This window comes from Vombatus ursinus, unplaced genomic scaffold (assembly GCF_900497805.2).
Source record: "Vombatus ursinus unplaced genomic scaffold, bare-nosed wombat genome assembly UNPS02014816.1, whole genome shotgun sequence".
Taxonomy (NCBI): domain Eukaryota; kingdom Metazoa; phylum Chordata; class Mammalia; order Diprotodontia; family Vombatidae; genus Vombatus; species Vombatus ursinus.
In genome coordinates, this window is record NW_020954594.1 from 3307334 (window position 1) to 3326804 (window position 19471).

Genomic DNA, 19471 nt, shown 5'->3' on the forward strand with positions numbered 1-19471 from the left:
CCTCTCTCTCATCTGTATCTCTCTCCCTCCTCTCTGTCTCTCTCCCTACTTCTCTCTCTTCCTCTCTTTCCCTCCTTTTCCATGTCTTTATCTCAGTCTCTCTGTCCCTGTGTATGTCTGTCTCTTGCTCCATCTCTTTCTATGCAGTCTGACTCTGTCTCTCTGTCACTCACACACACACACACACACACACACACACACACACACACACACACACGGAGATCATGAGGCTATAAAGACTGGGGTTTTCCAGATCTAAGATCTTGCTTTCTCTCTATCCTCTGTTTGTGATGGAAACAAGGATGGTATTTACTGTTACTATGACTTCAAGGCAGGGATGATTTCTCTCCCTGGTGAGGAATAAGTCACCTTTCCTCTGGGAAGAGGAGGAAGAACTAAACCAAATAGGCAGGATGAAAGTCCACCTGTGCTACACACTCATCAAGCCAAGGAAGTGATATTTCCCAGCAACTAGGCAGTGGTTACACAGCAGGCTCCTGTCACTCTTACTAACAACAACCAAATGGATTATTAAAACACTGATTATTCTAAGTTCCCTTTTACTATTGTATGTCAATAGCAAGGAAGCAGATTCCAGATACTAGCAGCAGTGAGGTGGCACAATGGATAGCATGCTGGGCCTGGAGTCAGGAAGACAAATTCAAACCTAGCCTCAGACATGATCTCTGTGAGCTTGGGCTAGTCATGTGAACTCCTTTTGCCTCAGTTTTCTCATCTGTAAAATGGGGATAACAACACTACCTACCTCCTTGGTTTGTTCTGAGGATAAAATGAGACAATATTTGTAAAGAACTTTACAAACCTCAAGGCATGTATTAAGGCCAGTTAGCAGAAATGGGGAAACTGAGGCTCCAAGATAGGACATTTAGCAAATGAACTTAACAGCCCAGGTACCTGTCTGCCATCTTGCCAGATATTGTTTTTAGTATTCTGCCTCCCAGGGCTGTTGTGAGGATCAAATGAGATAATACTTGTAAAGAGTTTAGCACAGTGCTTGGCACATAGTAAGCACTACATAAATACCAGCTATTAATATTCTCAGCCAGTCCAAACTAAATAGCAGTCCATGCCATTTCTTCATTGGAGGCCCAAGATCCACAGGTCGATATGCCGATGAATTAGGTCAAAATTAACTGCAGCTCATTTCAAACCAAGGGAAATTGATTTCTAAATCTACGTGGCCAGAATGAATATGCATTCTGTCAATGTATATCTGTCCCTATGCTTGTCAACCAAGAGCAGTCTTCCCTACCCCAGAAATCCACATTTCTTTCTACACAAACTATATTCTCAAATATTTCACAATAAATTTTTAAAAAAATCTTTTGCTTTCCACTAAGCACAAATCTTGATTTCCCTTTCAAAACAAATAGGAAGAGTCATTTTTTAAAAGCAAGGTCCTTATACTAGCCCAACTTATATTGATTTTTATGAAATCAATTTTCAATTGCTTCTATGGATGATTTTAAATAATCCCAATTTTAAAACCCAAACCAGTCTTCTTCACCACATTCACTGCACCTCACATATCAGCTGACAGGTTTTCAAGGAAAGCAAATTTATTTTAATATTACCATAAGCAACACATAATTAGGAAGGTAAATCCACCCCTCTCAAGATCAAATTCATTCCAAATATATCATTTTAAAAAATTATCTGCTATTTAAGTTGTTTGTGTCCCTGGGCTCACTATGTCCTTTAGTGTAGATAATAATTAACTGCCTTTTGTGTGCAAAGATGACACCACTGATAATGAATGCTGTCTGTAAGTGGCTAAATGCACCAAAGTGTAGCCTTAAGACCCTCTCACAAAGCCCTGACACAGACAAAACTAACTTTGTTTTGCAGTCCTCATTATCTGCAATCCAAATCACTGTTTCCCATTCTGGGATCCCAGATCTCAAAGCACTTTTACAAGTATGTTATTAACCTCATTTTACCAAGAAGGAAAATTTCATAGCACAAGTTAAATGAGCAGAAGTTAATAACATATATAACATACAAACACACATATTGTATATGTTATATACACATAAAGATATATGCATGTATACAGACATATATACATATATACACATTTACATACACATATTCCATTATGTCAATCTATAGGATTATGAGACCCAGGCTGGAGTCATGATGGACTTCATGAACTCGACCCTTTTATTCTGATGTTTTTTACCCAGCTTGGACCTGCCTCTAATGGAAGAATCATATATGGAGTTTGCCCTCAACCACTCCCTTATCCTTTTTCTGAATTTCTCCATTTCTGTTGTTGGACCACTCTCTCTTTACGGTCATCCAGGTCCACCACCTTGGTTATTCCTATATATCCCTGGACTCTTCCCTCTTCCTCAACTGCTACACCCTATTAGCTAAAAAATCTTCTCAATTCTTTCACTACCACATCTCTAGCATCTATCCCTTTCTCTCCATTGATCCAGCCTCTAGTTCAACAACTAGAGGCTCCCTCTAAAGCCTCCTCCTTCCCAAGGCCTAATCTTCCATCATTCTTCTTCTTGAAATTACTTTCTATCATTTTGTATGTTCTTACATATGCATATGTTGTTGTATCCATTCTGCTGAGGCCTCGTCACCTTTGGCCTCAACTACTACAACATCTCCTAACTGGTCTCCCTGCCTCTCATCTCCCCTTTCGCCAATCCATCATCCCCCCAGTTGCTAAAATGATATTCCTAAAAACAGAGATCTAACTATGTCACCACCACCTTTCAAAAATCTCCAGTGGCTCCCTATTACTTTTATGATAAAATCCAAAATCCTTAAGCCTCCACATTCTGGCTCCCACCCATCTTTCCAGTTTTATTTCATGTTATTCCCCATCACACCCTCTCTGTCCAGTCTACATGGCCTGCTAGCTATTCCTCACACAATAAATCTGATCTCCCACCTCCATAACTTTGTACAACTGTAGCAGTGAATTTGGACTCGGGACCTGGCTCGCTGACCTATCTGTGACCTTGGGGAAATCATTTCATCTCTCCGGGCCTCAGTTTCCTCATTTATAAAATTAAAGGGATTGGATTTAATGAATTAGATTTGACTTTAAGGTCACTTACATCTCTAAATCTATACTCTGACCATATGATCTCATGTCTCAAATGTCCTCCCTTCTCATCGCTGCCTCCTCAAATCCCAAACTTTCTTCCAAGCATAACTCCCTCTAGAGCCTCCTCCTTCCCAAGGCCTAATCTTCCATCATTCTTCTTCTTGAAATTACTTTCTATCATTTTGTATGTTCTTACATATGCATATGTTGTTGTATCCATTCCCAGAGAGAACATAAACTCCTTGAGGGCTATGATACAGACTGTTCGTTTGGATCTCTGCATCCTCCACCCCTTAGCACAGTGCCTTCCACAGAGCAATCACTGAAAAAAATATTTATTTAATTGAAAATTATGACCCTTTGACCAAGGAATACCACTGCCAGGTCTGTATCCTAAAGAGATCAAAGAAAAAGGGAAAGGATTTAGACATACAAAAATATTCATAGCCACTTTTTATTATGGCCAAGAACTGGAAATCAAGGGGATGCGCATCAGTTGGGGAATGGCTGAACAAGTTGTGGAATGACTGTGATGGAGTATTTTGTTATAAGAAATGACAAGGGGGCTTGGTTTCAGAAAAACATGGCAACACCTACATGAACTGATGCAAAGTGAAGCAAGAAGAACTGGGAGATCACTGTGCACAGCAACAGTAATGTTGTAACGATGATCAACTGTGAAAGAGTTGGCTGTTCTGATCAATACAATGATTCAAGGCAACTCCAAAGAACTCATGAAGGACAGGCAACTAGGTGCTGCTGAGGATAGAATGCAGAGCCTGGAGTCAGGAAGACTCATCTCCCTGAGTTCAAATCCAGCCTCAGATACTTCCTAGCTGTGTGACCTTGGGCAAGTCACTTTACCCTGTCTGCCTCAGTTTCCTCATCTGGAAAATGAGCTGGAGAAGGAAACGCAAACCACTCCACTATCTCTGGGTAGGACAAGCCTAAACAACATGAAATAATCCTATCCACTTCCAGAGAGAGAAGTGATGAACTCTTAGTACAAATCAAGGTATAATTTTCTCACTTTATTTTTCTTACTTTTTTTTTTTGGAATATGGCCAATATAAAAGTGGTTTGCAAAAAAAGAAAAAAAAATTAGAAGGAGACTGGCTTCTTCTGGAACAAGAACCTCCGAACTTCCTTCTCTTTTGAGCCTCCGATACCCTTAGCAATGTGGGAATCATTTTGCACACAGCAGACCATGAACAACAGGCCATGAACCACGGATTTTCAGAGCTGGAAGGGGTCTCAGAGATCATCTCACTCCTAACCCACTATTTGTGCCTAATGTTGAGTACCAGTACCAAAGTCTGTTGACTCTGAAACTGTGGGTAAGAAGAACTCGCTGATGATTCACAATCATGAAACCAATATGTATATTTTGAGGCTACGTACAGTTGACTCTATCATTTCATGATATTGGGGTCATGGTTAACTGACATCCATTAATAATTTTAAAACTAATTTTGGACCTGGATTCAAATCCCAGATCTGTCACTATTTGTGTGATTTAGGGCAAGTCATTTAACCTTGGTGTACCTCAGCTTCCTCAACTGTAAAATGAGGGCTAATGATAGTACCTACCTCCCAGAATTGCTGCAAGGCTCAAATGAGATAATATTTGTAAAAAATGCTTAGCACGATGCCTAGCACATAGTAAGTGTTTAATAAATACTGGTGCCCTTTTCCTTCCCTATGTTCCCTTTTTCCTCTAATCACCCTATCCCAACCTACCCACAGTCGCAGGTACTAATAAACTATAAAATGGCCACCAATTAGGGGGGATGCTGGGGGGCTAGACAGAAGTAAAACAGGACAAGGTACCCACTGGGGGTCTGGTAGATGGCTGGACAAAAGGACCTCTAAGGCCCCTCCCAACTCTAAGATTCTCTGATCCTACTCCTTATCCCAAAAACAATTTTCACAGCAAAGACCTATGTTCTTCAAAAATCCCATATAAACATACAAATTTATGACACTCTTCACTCTCACAGAAATATCAATACACTGGCTTCTTCACTTCCTCTGGGAACACACAGGTTGGGCATCCTAGTTTTAGGCTCAACCTCTCATTCTTTCCCCAAGACCTTATATCGGGCAAAAATCAAGGGAAAGTAGACCGAAAGCCAAACAGCATTCCACCCCAAGAGGCCTTCCTTTGTTTGGGAGCCCTGTACTGTAACTGACACCTTATTTTCAGTCTCAAAACAAGACACTGAATCCAACCTACCCTCTGAAAAGCAGAGACTACATGTGAAGAGAGAGTTTGTTAGGAGAAAAATAAACCTGCAGCTATACTTGGGCATTCTAAAAGACTCCTCAAAACAAACTAATAACACAAAACTGAACTCAATTTGGTAGCCTTGGTTAAGAACTCTTATGCATTAGAATTACAGATTTATACCTTTTTTTAAAGCAGATCTGTAATTTCATTAGTGTAGGAAAATACCAGAGAGGAATCTTCCTTCACAAATACACATTAGCATCTACTGGGCAACTTAGAATCTTAAGAGAACTGCCTGGCACACTGAGAGAGGTTAAGTAACTCAGCCAGGGTCACAAAGCCTGAGTCAGAGGCGGACCTGGAACCCAGGCCTTCGTGGCTCCAAGACTAACTCTCTGTCTACCACTCCAGACTGCAATGGTATGCAAACTTAATAGTAATAACTCACATTTCTATAGCACTCTAAGGTTTACAAACTTTTCACAACAATTGTTTGAGGTAAGAAGAACAAGTATTATCTGCATTTTATAGGTAAAGAAACTGGTGTTAAAACAAAGTTAGAAACAGGCCCAAGTAATATCACTACTGGGTCTATATCCCAAAGAGATCAAAGACAGAGGAAAATAACCCATACATATAAAAATATTTATAGAAGCTCTTTTGTAGTGGTAAAGAATTAGAAATTGAGAATACAAGTCATTCCTCAACTGATAAATGGTCAAAGGATATGAGGAGGCAGTTTTCAGATGTAGAAATTAAAACCAACTATAGTCAAATGAAAATATGCTCTAAATCGTTAGATTAGAGAAATGCAAATCAAAACAACTCTGAGGTACCACATCACACCTATCAGATTGGCCAAGATGACAAAAGAGGAAAATGATAAATTTTGGAGAAAATGTGGGGAAATTGGAACACTAATGCATTGTTGGTGGAGTTGTGAAATGATCCAACCAGTTTGGAGAACAATTTGGAACTATGCCCAAAGGGCTATCAAAATGTGCATACTCTTTGACCCAGCAATAGCACTTCCAGGGCTGGATCCCAGAGAGATTATACAAATGGGAAAAAGGAACCACATGTGCAAAAATATTTATGGCAGCTCTTTTTGTGGTGGCAAAGAATTGGAAATTGAGACAATGCCTGTCAATTGGGGAATGGCTGAAAAAGTTGTGGTATATGAATGTAATGGAATACTATTGTGCTATAAGAAATGATGAGCAGGCAGACTTCAGAAAAAGCTGTAAAGACTTGCATGGATTGATGCTGGGTGAAGTGAGCAGAATCAGGAGAACACTGTACACAGTAACAGCCACGTTGTGTGATGACTAATGTTGACAGACTTAGCCCTTCTCAGCAATGCAAGGATCTAAGACCTCTCCAAAGGTCACATGATGGAAAATGCTATCCACATGCAAAGAAAGAACTATGGAGTTTGAAAGCAGATAGAAGCATACTATTAGCTATTTTTTTTCTTGTTTTGTTTTGTTTCCTCTTTCTGGTGGTTCCTCCTCTTGGTTCTAATTCTTTCTTACAACATCACTAATGTGAAAATACGTTTAATAGGAATGTTTCTGTATAGCCCACATCAGACTGCATTGTCTTGGGGAAGGAGATACGGAAGGAGGGGGAGAAAAATTTAAACCTCAAAAGTTTATGGAAGTGATTGTTGATAAATCAAAATAAATTAATTTTTAAAAAAGAATTAGAAATTTGGGGAATGGCTAAACAAGTTATGGTAATATTAATGAAAAGGAATGCTATTGTGCCATATGCAATGATGAAAGGGATGCTTTCAGAAAAACCTGGAAGACTTCAATGAAGTGATAAAAAAAACAAAGTGAGTAGAACCAAGAGAATAATTTCTATAATAATAACACTATAGAGATAATCAATTTTACAAGACTTAGAACTCTGATCAACACAATGACCAACCACAGTTTCAAAGAACTTATGCTGAAATATGCTATCCACCTCCAAATAGAGACCTAATGGTCTCAAGAGTAAAGACTGAAGTATCTTTTCTTCTCATCCTTTGTTTCTTTCTTTCCTTCTTTTGGGAGATGGCTAATACAGGAATTTGTTTTGCATGACTACACAAACTTTAATGGGTTTTGTTTTTCTTGCCTTCTCAATAGGTGGGGGATGGGAAGTAGGAAGGGAAAGAATTCAGAACTGAAAATAAAATAAAAATTGATTTAAAAAAAAAGAAGGGGATGCACATAAATTTTTTAAAAGAAATAGGCCCATGGTAACACAGCCAGTAAAAGCTAGAGTCTGGATCCAAAACTAGGCCTCCTGATTTCAAGTCCAATATTCTAAATAAATTTTTAAATGGCTGAGGATAAACTTGGGTTCCTCCATCCCACAGGTTCACTACCTGACCATCCTTCAGACCATAAGACCTAGTCAAGTATTCACATGGGAAACATCCCACTTGTATGATTGATGGCCTTTCTCCTTCCCTCTTCAGCATAAAATCCCTGCAGCTGGAGGTTTCAAGGTCACCCTCAGATTCTACGATTTTTCTGGGTGCTCCTCAAGAAGATCCCAACTGACCAGCAGCTCCTGCAGCAACAGTGGCTGACATAAAACAACTCGGAGCATCCCTGCTTTAATTGGAGCTGCTAGGAGAAGCCCTGCTGACCTCTCCCGGAATGTCAAAAGGGCAAGCTGCTGCACATTCTCTTTGGTCTCAAGAGCCCCACCTGGCCCTATTACTGTTCCTTCTGTACCCAATTACACAGGCCTCCAATAAATCTCTGTACAGTTGCGGCTGTTTTTGTCTACCTTTATTGGTTTCTGTCACTTGTATTTATATGTCTAAAGCTGCATGTGTCTTGGTTCCTCATTAAACTCTTAAGTTCCCACAGACAGGAAAGATATCTTCCCATTCCTCAGTATTCCCTCCTCCTCCTCCTCCTCCTCCTCCGGCTCCTAGAATTGTGCCTACAAAGAGGTGCTGGACTTCATGCATATTCAGAGTACTCTAGACCAACTCTAACTCCTTCAGGCTCAAAGGCAGAGGAAGGGAAACAGAGTTGACAATTATACAGCTGGTGAAAGTAATTTGAGCTTAACAATACCCCTTTGAGGTGGATGCTATTATTATCCCCATTTTACATAGGAGGAAATTGAGATTTAGAGAAGTCAACTGACTTGACCAGGGTTAAACAGCTAGGAAGTTTCTGCGGCAGAATCTGAACACATATATCTTACTAACTCCAACTCAAGACAAGCTCTCTATCCACTTCAACAGGCTTCCTCTGAGAGGCAGGTTGTCTCTCTATCCCTCCTTTTAGTAACCTGGAGGCTTTATGGTCTACAGAACGTGATCTTGGAAGGGAAAAAACCATCACATCTTTTTTTTTTCCCACTAACTTTGAGTTTCCTTTGAAATCTTATGTATTTTACGTATTTAAAAACAAGGTTCTGAGAAGGGCTCCACAGGCTTCATCAGACTGCCAAAGGAGTCCCTGATTTAAAAAAAGGTTTAGAATCCCTATTTTAGTAGGTAAAAACACACCAATCATCTCAAATGGGTTGTGGATTGGATCCTCTGGCTCTGGATACAGAAAAGAGATTCTGCAAATTCCTTCATTCCCTACCAGGAAGTTCTTACTTATCTCTAACCCAAAGCCTTTATGCTACAGATTAAGCCCATTGGCACATTTCTCCAAGAAGAAGGAGAACGCCACCACAGCCTAGAAAAAGCTGCTGGTTCTTCGTGCTTTGGGGTGAAATGCCTATTTCCCACATTTCTTCTAGAGAGCTCACTCATTCTAGAAAGCCCAGTGATGAAAAAGCAGCTTATTAGATCACCCCCGATGAGTGCATAATTCATTTCAGCTACTCCAGGCCCCAAAGACCTTACAAAAATCAAACCTTGGAATAAAAATTGCATCCATATCTTTAAAACAAAGGAAAACCTCCTCTTCATCAATCTAACCGTTGAAAAAGGCAACTCAGATCTGGAGGGGGTTGTTTTGTCCTTCCTTAGGAAAACTGCCCTATAATTCTTTAGTGAACCAGTCCACCAGGAAGACTCACTTTCCCCTCCCACACATCACTGACGTCAGTGTCCCTGTTCGGTGGCTGGGACTTGAGAGTCAAAAACAAACAAGTACAGCTTCAGATGCAGGGGAAATCAGAATTCACAAGAGAAGTTAGCAAGTGAGATCTGCTTCTAGCAGTACATTTTGCACATATGCATGTTATATAAGAATATATCCAAAATCTTACCCAGGGATGCAGGAAAAAAAGAAACCAAATGCTCCCAGTTACCACCTTACCCCCAGTATGCATTTCATCATATATCAATCTATCCTAACAAGCTAAGCTACTACTACTTTATTATCAAAAGGGTGCAGTCTGGGGGAGGGAAGGAGAAGAAAGAGAGGGAAGTAATGGGGCTTCGGCAAAGAGGACCATAGATTTAGAGTTGGTAGGGACCTTAGAGGTCATTTTACACATGAATAAAAAAAAATGCAGCACAGAAAGGCCAAGTTAACTGCCCAATATCACACAGGTAGAAAATAAATGGCAAAGTCAGCACTTGAACCCAAGTACTCTGGTTCTAAATCTATAGCTTTTTTCCCACTATATCACAATGCAGTAAACTCTGCCTCTTTAGAGGAGTGACCTTGGGCAAGTCACTAGATAACTCAGTTCTCAGTTTCTTCATCTACAAAATAAAGGGACTGGACTAGAATATCTCTTAAGGTCCCTTACAGCCCTAATTCTACTTCTATGATTCTGTCAATCTCCTGAGAAAAAATAAAGGGTGCAAAAAATAAAGGGCAAAGGCAGCAGCCACAGCCCTAAGCAGGCCGGGCCCTTTAATTTCTACTTTAAAGGGGGGGAAAAAAACTCATTTATAGGAAAGGTGAGCGTTAACACCTCTGCTGCCTCCTCTTTCCTCCTCTGCCCACTGTCTGGTTTTGCTGATACCAATCTTAACCGCAGGAATGGGAAGTCTTTTGAAACTATAAAAGATCAAATTAATTTTGCCATCTCCCATATTAACCTGTTCACCATTCCTAACAGGGGGTTAACCATAAAAAGAAATTAACATTGCTTAGAATCTAATAAACCCATTGCTTCGCTAGTAATAAATCACTTGCCGAATAATCAGATCTCCAAATTATCTCATTTCAGTCAAATCCGACAAGTAACAATACTGGAGATTACTATGCAAACTGGAGCCTTTTCCTTTTTAAAGGAAAAGATAAAGAAAAAAAAAATCCACCCAGAAAATTAACTCTTACTTCCACCCCACCAAATCAGAGGACCATGCTTTGGAGGGCCCTCACCTTTAGGGTAGGTGGAAGTTAAGTAAGCACCCCACACGTCCTCCCACCGCACCCGGGGCTCGTGAGGGTGTACTGCCACTGCGGGGTCCTATTTTCCCCAGGTGCAGGTTCCGGCGCATCCCCAGCGTCCGCAGGCAGCAGGACCAGTTGCACACGGCGATTCTCTTTGCAAGGCGAAGGAGCGGGGAGGACATCCCCAGGGCTACCTGGGATGCATTTGCCCCCAAAATGATAAGCGAGCAAGGGAATGTCATGGCGAGTGGCCCCGGGGCGCGTGGAGGGCCGGCGCAGACACTCACCTGTCCGTACACCTTCACAGGCTCGGGCTGATGGGCAGCGGCGCTGCGCTTGGTCCGCGGCGGCGGCGGCGGCGGCGGCGGCGGCCGCGGCTCCCCGGCCGTGCGGCTCGCGCCCCCGGCGGCATCCTCCGCGCCGCCGCTGCGCCCGGACAGCCCCGGCTGGCCCGCGCCGCCCTGCAGCATGAAGAAGCCCCGCTCCTGGGGCAGCGCAGCCCGGCCCCCGGCCGAATGCAGGCTCCGGGTCTCGGCCAGAACCCAAGGGGGCAAGAGCGCGAGGAGGGCGAAGAGGAGAGGGAGCCGCGGCTCCCCGCAGCTGCTCCCCGTCGCCATGTTCCGGCGCTCGCTGGCGCAGGTGGCGCCGCCGCCAGGAGAGAATGTGCAACGAACTGGAGGCCCCGCGAGCGGGCGGGCGGGAGGCGAAACGGCGGCGGCGGCGGCGGCGGCGGGGGCCGCCTGCTGCTCCTCCCCCACCTGCGCGGCCGCGGCCCCGGCTCCGGCTGGGGCTCCGGCTCCGGCTGGGGCTCCGACTCCAGCTCCGGCGAGGCCTCCGCGCTCTCTCGGGGCAGCTCCGAGCAGCTATGTCACGTGTGTGACACACCGCACCATCCCCCCTTCCCTTGATCCATCTCCTCCTCCTTCCTCCACCCCCCAAAATAGGGAAGGTAACCAGGGTCCCCCCTGCGCGCACGCATCTCCATTGTGTGCAAGGCTAAGGTTGGTTACGCAATTGACCCCTGCCTTAGGTAATAACGACGGGGTCCTCAACCTTGGTGAGTCTGGGTTATTAAATAACAACCCACCGCCATCCCCTTACATGTCAGCATTAAGAGCTGGGGAGCAAAACAAAGCATTTCCCACGTGCCCATGGTGAGTTCAATGAGTATGCAGCCTTAGCGCTCCAAGCTTTTGCTTTGCAAGTTTTAAGCCCTAAGACTGATAGACGTTGTCGAACCTCATTTCTTTTAGGCAAAGGAGATATACTTGATAAACTGTGGTCCTTCTTGGCCTTTTGATGGTCTCTTAGCATTGAAAGTTCTTTAATGATGAAAAATGATAGTCTAGCCTATCCATGACCTATCTCATACCACAAGCACAGCGTATGTGGTGCCTGCATTTAAGGTGATAACTGGGAGCATTTAGTATGGTGGTGCCTGCATGTTCACACACTGCATAGGTGATAAGAAAATATACCCAATTGAAAACTGATGTGTACAAAGGCATACTCACACAAATGAACACTATGCATAACAAAGATCAACAGGTACACTTGTGACTTCTTTATTTTCCCCCCTCTGGGTGCTTCCTCCAGATAGGCTTTGTTTAGCCAGATTTATCTCGGTACCTCCAGTCAGCACACTTCAGTAAGGTATCCTTCAGCTCAGTTGCTAATGCCTCTCCTCACTCCAGTGATAAAGCCCACCTTATACCTAGACTAATAATGTCTATAATCCTGTGTAATATTGTATTTTTGGGGGGGTGAGGAAATTGGGGTTAAATGACTTGCCCAACGTCACACAGCTAGTAAGTGTCAAGTGTCTGAGGCCAAATTTGAACTCAGGTCCTCCTGACTCCAGTGCCGATGCTCTATCCACTGTGCCATCTAGCTGCCTCCATGTTGTATTTTTATCTCAATTTCGCAGATGAGGAAACTGAGGTTTGGAGATATTGAATGGTTTTGCCCATGATCACACAACTAGTGTCAGAGGTAGGATTCAAATGCAGGTCCCTCCTGACTCAAGGTCTAATGATCTTTCCGTTCCATTTTTTCCCAGGAACACCAACTCTCTAAAAGGATGCAACTTGGCACAGTAAAAAGAGCACTAGATTTAGAATCAGAGGCACTGAGTTCAGATCTCAGAGTTGTCACATATAGGCCTGTGTGACCTTGGGCAAGTCACTTGCCATCTGTTTCGTCATCTGGGGAAGATCTGTAAGGTTCCATCCGGGTCTGACAACTATATAATTCTATGACTCTTTCCTGAGCCCAAGACGTTTTTGAGCAGAAAGTAATTTAATTCAATAAACATTCATTAAGTACCTACTCACAGTGCTGGGTCAGCGAGAAGATACTAAAAAGCTTAGATAAGACATAATCCCTGCCCTCATTGAACTTGGAGTCTAGTAGTAAGACACCTAAACAAATAACTATCACAAATAACTGTCACAATCACAAATCTTACAGCAAGGTACATAACAAGGGTTATGTAAATCCTAAGAAGAGAGCCAGAGAGATTTCATGGGAGGGTTTTATTTGACTTGGGCATTAAAAAAGTAGGTGAGTTTGAGGGATAGACCATAAGTAGTCAAATTTGGCTGATGCAATGTAATTCACGATGGGAAATAATATGAGATAATATGGAAAAGATTAAAGCCATAATTCGGAAGACTAATTAAATGGACTGATTACATTAATAAATTAAATTAAGACCACACTGATAAATTGAATTCTAATTAAAGAAATTTGATAGGTAATAGGGAACCAATGAAAATATTATAGCAGAGGAGTAAGATAAGCAAAACCACATATAAAGGAAGATTAGACTGGCAATGATGTGAATAGATTATCAAGGGGTCAGAAGAGAGATGAGATTTGTTCAGTGCTTAGAAAAGCAGAAGTAGCAACTAGGAACAGGAATAACAGTAGAAAAAGCAACAATTTAGTGGAACTGATTCAGTGGCCTCCTGGTTAGTGCCATCGAATCAAATGTGAAGTCTTACATTTGGGTTCAAAAAAATCAGCTTCACTCATACATGATGGGCAGACTATCACTTGTCTTTAAGAGACCTGGGGGTTTAATGGAGAACAAGTTCGCTATGAGTCAACAGTGTGATTGGGTAGTCACAAAGCTGATTTAGCCTACATGAAGAAAAGGCATAATATCCAGAACTAGGCAAGTGATAGGCCTTCTGTACTCTTCGCTGGTTAAGCCATAACTCCAGTATTGTGTTCATTTCCGGGCACCACATTTTAGAATAGACATTGACCAGCTGGAGAACATGGAGAGGAAGGTAAACAGGATGAGGACAATCTATATGCAGATCTATTGGAAGAAAAGGGAAAGTTTAGCTCAGAAATTAAGAATTTGGGGGGAGGGGTAAATGAGCCATGATTACTTTCTTCAAGTGTTTGAAAGTCTGTCACTTGAAAGACTGGTTAGATTTGTTCTCTTTGGTCCTAGAAGAGAGAAGTAGGAGCAACAAGTAGAAATGGCAAAGAGGTAAATTTGGGCTTGATGCTGGGAAAGTTTTCCTTACAAATAGAGTCATCCAAAAGCACTGACTACAGAAGTTATTGTCTCCTTTCCCTGGAGGTCTTCAAGCAAAGACTAGATTGCCACGTTCTTGGTGTGTTACGAATGGAATTCTAGCCTAGATGACCTCTGAGAGCTTTTCCAACTCTAAGATTTTGTGCAGCAAGGGTCCTCGAACCCCTTCCCACCTCCATTCAATCCCCAAAGTCTCCTGAGAAAGTAAGAGAGATATAGCTACAAAATAAATACCCTGTTGTTTCTTCCATGCATTCATTCAACAGGTCTTTATTGAATATGTATAACTCTGGATGTGACTTTGCTAAGAAATGGTGAGTCATAGGGGGATGGGACTGAAGACACCAAGCCTAGTTGTGCTCCAGATCACTGATTTGAATTCAAATTATTGTTTGCAAGAAAAGATCAGTGGAATACAATCTAACAGTGGTATTAAAAGCTGTTGGCTTTTTGTTTTTGGTTATTTGCAGTATTGATGCTAGGAAATATAGAAACCAAATACTTGAGTATGAATGAACACAAATCCCCAGAAGGAGATGAAGTCCCATCCAGTCTCCCCTCCTGTCTTACCTCATTACCCAATTACCAGTTACCCCATTACCTCCCCATTACCAATGCATGCTTTTTCATTCAGTTGGGCAATGGAGAACCCTTGAAGTGCTACACGCTTCAAAATGGTGGGCAGTACATCCCCCCACCTCTCAACTTCACTAGCTGAAGAAGCCATCATTCCCACTGGGACTGTGCTATCCTGCGACTGGCAAGGTGGCGTGGTCAGTGAGCAGTCATGATCAGATTACAAACTAGATTATGGAATCTTTATAGATAACATCTCTGAGAGGTAAGCAAACTGTTTCCCACCCTATCCCAATTCAAAGATTAGCTTAGTGAAAGAATTAAGAATGTCTGGTGTGCTGGAATCAGCTTGAATCAGCAGGCAAGAGCTGGAATGTTAAATTTTCAGTGTAAGAATTTACACCTTGGAAACTTGTGAACCCCTACAAATCAGGGCTTGATTTATTGTCTTATTGATTTCTGTATTTTAAAAAAGTGATGCAGAGCTCAGATTCCTTAAGAACCTAGTCAATAGCTCACAAATGTTCAGATTCCTTAAGAGTCTGGCCAGTATGGCAGATCTTGAATAAACCTTGTCTCTGGCTGAAAAAAGGCTTGGGTCAAATACTTTCAGGCAGGATCTGAGTCTCTTGCTCTCAATATTTTGGGATCCCAGCACCCCTAAACCTCTAAACCTCAACATATGGTTCCCTGCTAACTGGGAAGAACTGTCTATCCCAAGCTCTTCTCCAGCCTAGACTGGAAGGGTTGGAGCCATTAGCTTCCAGATGATATATACTAACCTCCAACCAAGTCCAAGGTCTCTAGCCCACTGACCTGGTGTCAGCTGTGTCCTGAAGTCTGACCCCTTGAAAGGGACCCAGTGAGGCAAGGACAGCTCTAGGCCCCTTGCCAGCAGAAAGCAGTTTCAGAAGCTGAGACCTTCGCCCTTTACCCCAAAAGAATTTGGGTCCCATTCATTTGAGGGAGGAATGATGGGGTACAGGTTCAAGCCAAAACCTTTGTCCCAATTTGGGCCCCTTTTTTCTACAGGCCCTAGAAAACCCTTAGACTGTCCTTGAATTCTCTTACTGGATCATGGAAGCCTCTGAAAGTATAATCCCATCAACTGGCCTTTCCTTATCACCTATGCCCAAAGGTATAATCCTATCAACTGGCTGTTCTTACATCCAATCTCCAAATTCTCTGTACCTAACCCTCCAATGTCTTATCTCCCTATTCCCCCTCCCAACTTCCCATGCTTAATCCTAGCTGGGTTCCCTTCTCCCTTGGCCTTGTGGTCTAGGTCCTTGGCATTCTATTACCTCACAGTCCCCTCAGACTACTTGGCCACTCCTAGATCCCTAGTCTTTCTGTATATAAGGTCCATCTTGTCTCCATTAAGGTGCTCAGATTCCTTAAGAACCTGGCCAATAGCTCACAAATGTTCAGATTCCGTAAGAGTCTGGCCAATATGGTGGATCTTGAATAAACTTTGTCTCTGGCTGAAAAAAAAATAAAAAGAAAAAGTCATGCAGAAAATGTCAGTAATGAAGTTTAGATTTTAAAATGTGGTGTGGGTACATTTCAGAAAGCCAATTGTTAAACACTAGTACATCCCTGGAAGAACCTTAGATAGAGGAAGAAGTTTGCAATTTCATATGGTACCACTAGCTGATTAGGTGAGAACCAATTTTTGTAAGACCTTTGGCCCAGCATTAGGCACATAGTTGGTATTTAACTGATTAATTGGCATTGTGATATAGTGGGAAAAACACTGGATGGAATCAGAGGATCTGGGCTTGCATCCTAGCTGGCTCTGCTACTGTGGCCTTGGGCAAATCATTTTGTTTCTCTGGGCCCCAGTTTCTTCATCTTTAAATGAGGGAATTAGAGAATGAACTCTCAAATCCTTTTCGGTTGTAAATTTACGATCCTATGAACATGCTTAATTATCTAAGGATATAGCCAGCACTGTTTGGAAGTATGCTTGAACCTTTGCTAAGATGGTCAGTGGCCTATAATGGACTCATTCTATCTATAAAAGATTCGGGTTTTCTTTTGCCTGCTGATCAAATCATCTTTTTCTCCCAAAGTTTTCTCCCTATATCACTAATTTAGTCCTGCCATCAATCACTAATACCAGATGGAGATTACCTAAAATGCATGGTTCTGAACACCAACTTCACCTCCATGTTCTCCCAGCCCCAGCTATCATACACCACTCATTAGCCTTAGCTATCACCAGCCTAGATGTAAGTAAAAAGGTTACCATTGTCCCCAATAATAACTCTCCTGTCTACTAGATAGCTCGGTGGTACAGCAGATAGAACACTAGACATAGAATCAGGAAGATCTGAGTTCAAAATTTGGCTTCAAATACTTACTAGCTGTATAATCATGGGCAAATCACTTAGCCTCTGTTTGTCTGAGTCTCCTCATCTGTAAAATGGGGATAATAATAGCAGCTATCTGCCAGGGTTGTTGTGAGGATGAGATAGCATTTATAAAGTGCTTTGCAAATCTTAAAGCCCCATGTAAATGCTAGCTATTATTACTCTCTGTTGCCTAAAATTCCTCTCACGAAGGGCAAATCCCCTCAATACGATGAGCTAGAAGATTTACAGTGCAGATACTCCTAGGAGAAGAAACACAGTAGCTTAAATGTATACCAGGTGTAAATAAAAAGATTAAATTTTGGTAGAGAAAATAGAAGGGCAGGAGATCATAGGAAGCCTGAATGAGGTGACAGAGGGATTCCACAGGGTAGGAAGTCTAATATCTAATAGTGGCCATCTCTGGTGTGGGGCAAGAGGGAGAGGGAGGGAAGGAAAAAAAGGGGGGAGAAAGAGGAAAAGGGAAATTTGCATAACTTTGTTGGATGGTTAAAGGGAATAGGAAGTTGTACGTGATGGATTTGCGGTTTCATGTGCAGTTATCTTTTTTGTTGTACTATGTTATGGAGATGCTTATTTTATTCCATTAATTAATTAATTTTTAAAAAAGAAAAAACAGGAAGTGCAGTATATTGAAATAAAAACTTTTAGGCCTGAAATGTCCTTTTCTCAATCCTAAACAGCTCTCTTCAGCATTTGACATTGTAGGTCACCTTCTCTTCCTGGATACTTTTTCCTCTCTGGGTTTCCTTTGACAGTGTTCTCTCTAAGCTCTCCTTTCACCTGTCTGACCACTCCTTCTCAGTATCCTTTACTGACTCATCATCCATGTAGTGCCCTGGAATGCTCTTCCTTCTGACCCCTATATCCTGGAATCTCTGTTTTTACTTCAAGACTTAGCTTTTGCCCCATATTATGGGAGGCCTTTCTTGATTCCCTCCCCATTCCCTACCCCAACTATTAGTTCCTTCCTCTTCATGATTAATTTATATTTGATTTGTCTATGACTTTTCTGTACCTATATGCCATATTGATATGAAAATATTCAAGATTCTTTGATGGGTAGTGCTGCCAATCATACTTATCAACACATCAAGATATTTTAATAACTGGTTTATTATATGCTCAGCATGATGGGGAACCTCTAAAAGGAAAAGACCATGTCTTTGGGATCTGGACCCCAAAAAGAAAAAGCCCTGGACTTTCCCACCTGGCCAAATCTCTGGCTTTCACCTGAGGCTATAATCCTACCAACTGGCCTTTCATTGTGGCTAAACCTAATCTCCCAATTCTGTCCATTGCCTCTAGCCACTTTCTATCCTTAATCCTATCTAGACTCCATTCTCCCTTGGCCACCGTGGTCCAGGTCCCTGGTGTTCTGTTCACCCCAGTTTACTGGCCACTCCCATCCAGATCCTCCTTAGACCTTCTCCGCCAGTCACCTCAGACTCCTTGGCCACTCTCTCCCACAGTCTTTCTGTATATAAAGACCATCTTGTCTCCATTAAGGGGCTCAGATTCTTAAAATCTAGTCAGTGGTTAAAGCTAGTGGTAGCATGCTTGTCACAAATGGTTAGATTCCTTAAGAGTCTGGGCAGTATGAGAGATCTTTAATAAATGTTGTCTTTGGCTGAAAGAAGGCTTAAGTCTAATTCATTCGGGCAGGACTCACTCTTGCTCTTGTATTTTGGGGTCTCAGCACCTGTAAACCTCAACAAGCATAGGTTCTTAGTATCTATATAAACAGTGAGCCACAAGTATAATTTCCAAAATTCTTATACAGTTATCTCACATAGAGGGGGTTGAAGATGCGGTACCCCCACAATCTGGAATATCTGCATAAAATTTTTTGGCCTTCCCTTTGTACCAGAGAAGTAGTCTGAATTTTCCCTTTTTCTTTTATGGGATGTTTACAGTGCCTTATTGTAAAATTTAGGTTAAGTATTTGGTCATAGGGTCTGTGTTATCTGCTGACCTTTGAGTTTCATCTGTGGCATCCACAAAACTCTCCCAAAAATTTCCATTTAATTTCTTATGCCGACCTTTGATATATCAAAACCATGGTGGGGAAAATCATGATGTAGAAGAAATAACTGCATAGTCTTTTGTATCAGCAGGAAGGATGTGCTTGGAATTTTACAGCAAGCAAAGGGAAAAGCAAAAGTTTACGTTTCAAAGAACTGATGGCAAAAGAGAAAAAATCTACATGAGATAAACTTGTAAACTGATCAGTAAACACTAGGGATCTATTTTGAAATTTACAACTGGCCAGCAAATGAGTAAATAAAGCTGAGCCAGAAGTTCTTTTATCATTAACAAGTT

The 19471-nt window shown here is 42.0% G+C and overlaps 1 protein-coding gene across 1 annotated transcript in view; it reads right to left on the minus strand.

Annotated features, from left to right (window-relative positions):
- SORL1 (sortilin related receptor 1) overlaps positions 1–11262 on the minus strand; it is a 216807-nt gene extending 205545 nt beyond the window's left edge. The window contains exon 1 of the mRNA XM_027835471.1: positions 10933–11262. Coding sequence (XP_027691272.1) covers positions 10933–11262 — 330 coding nt within the window. The remainder of the gene's footprint in view (positions 1–10932) is intronic.
- Positions 11263–19471: the final 8209 nt, after the last annotated feature.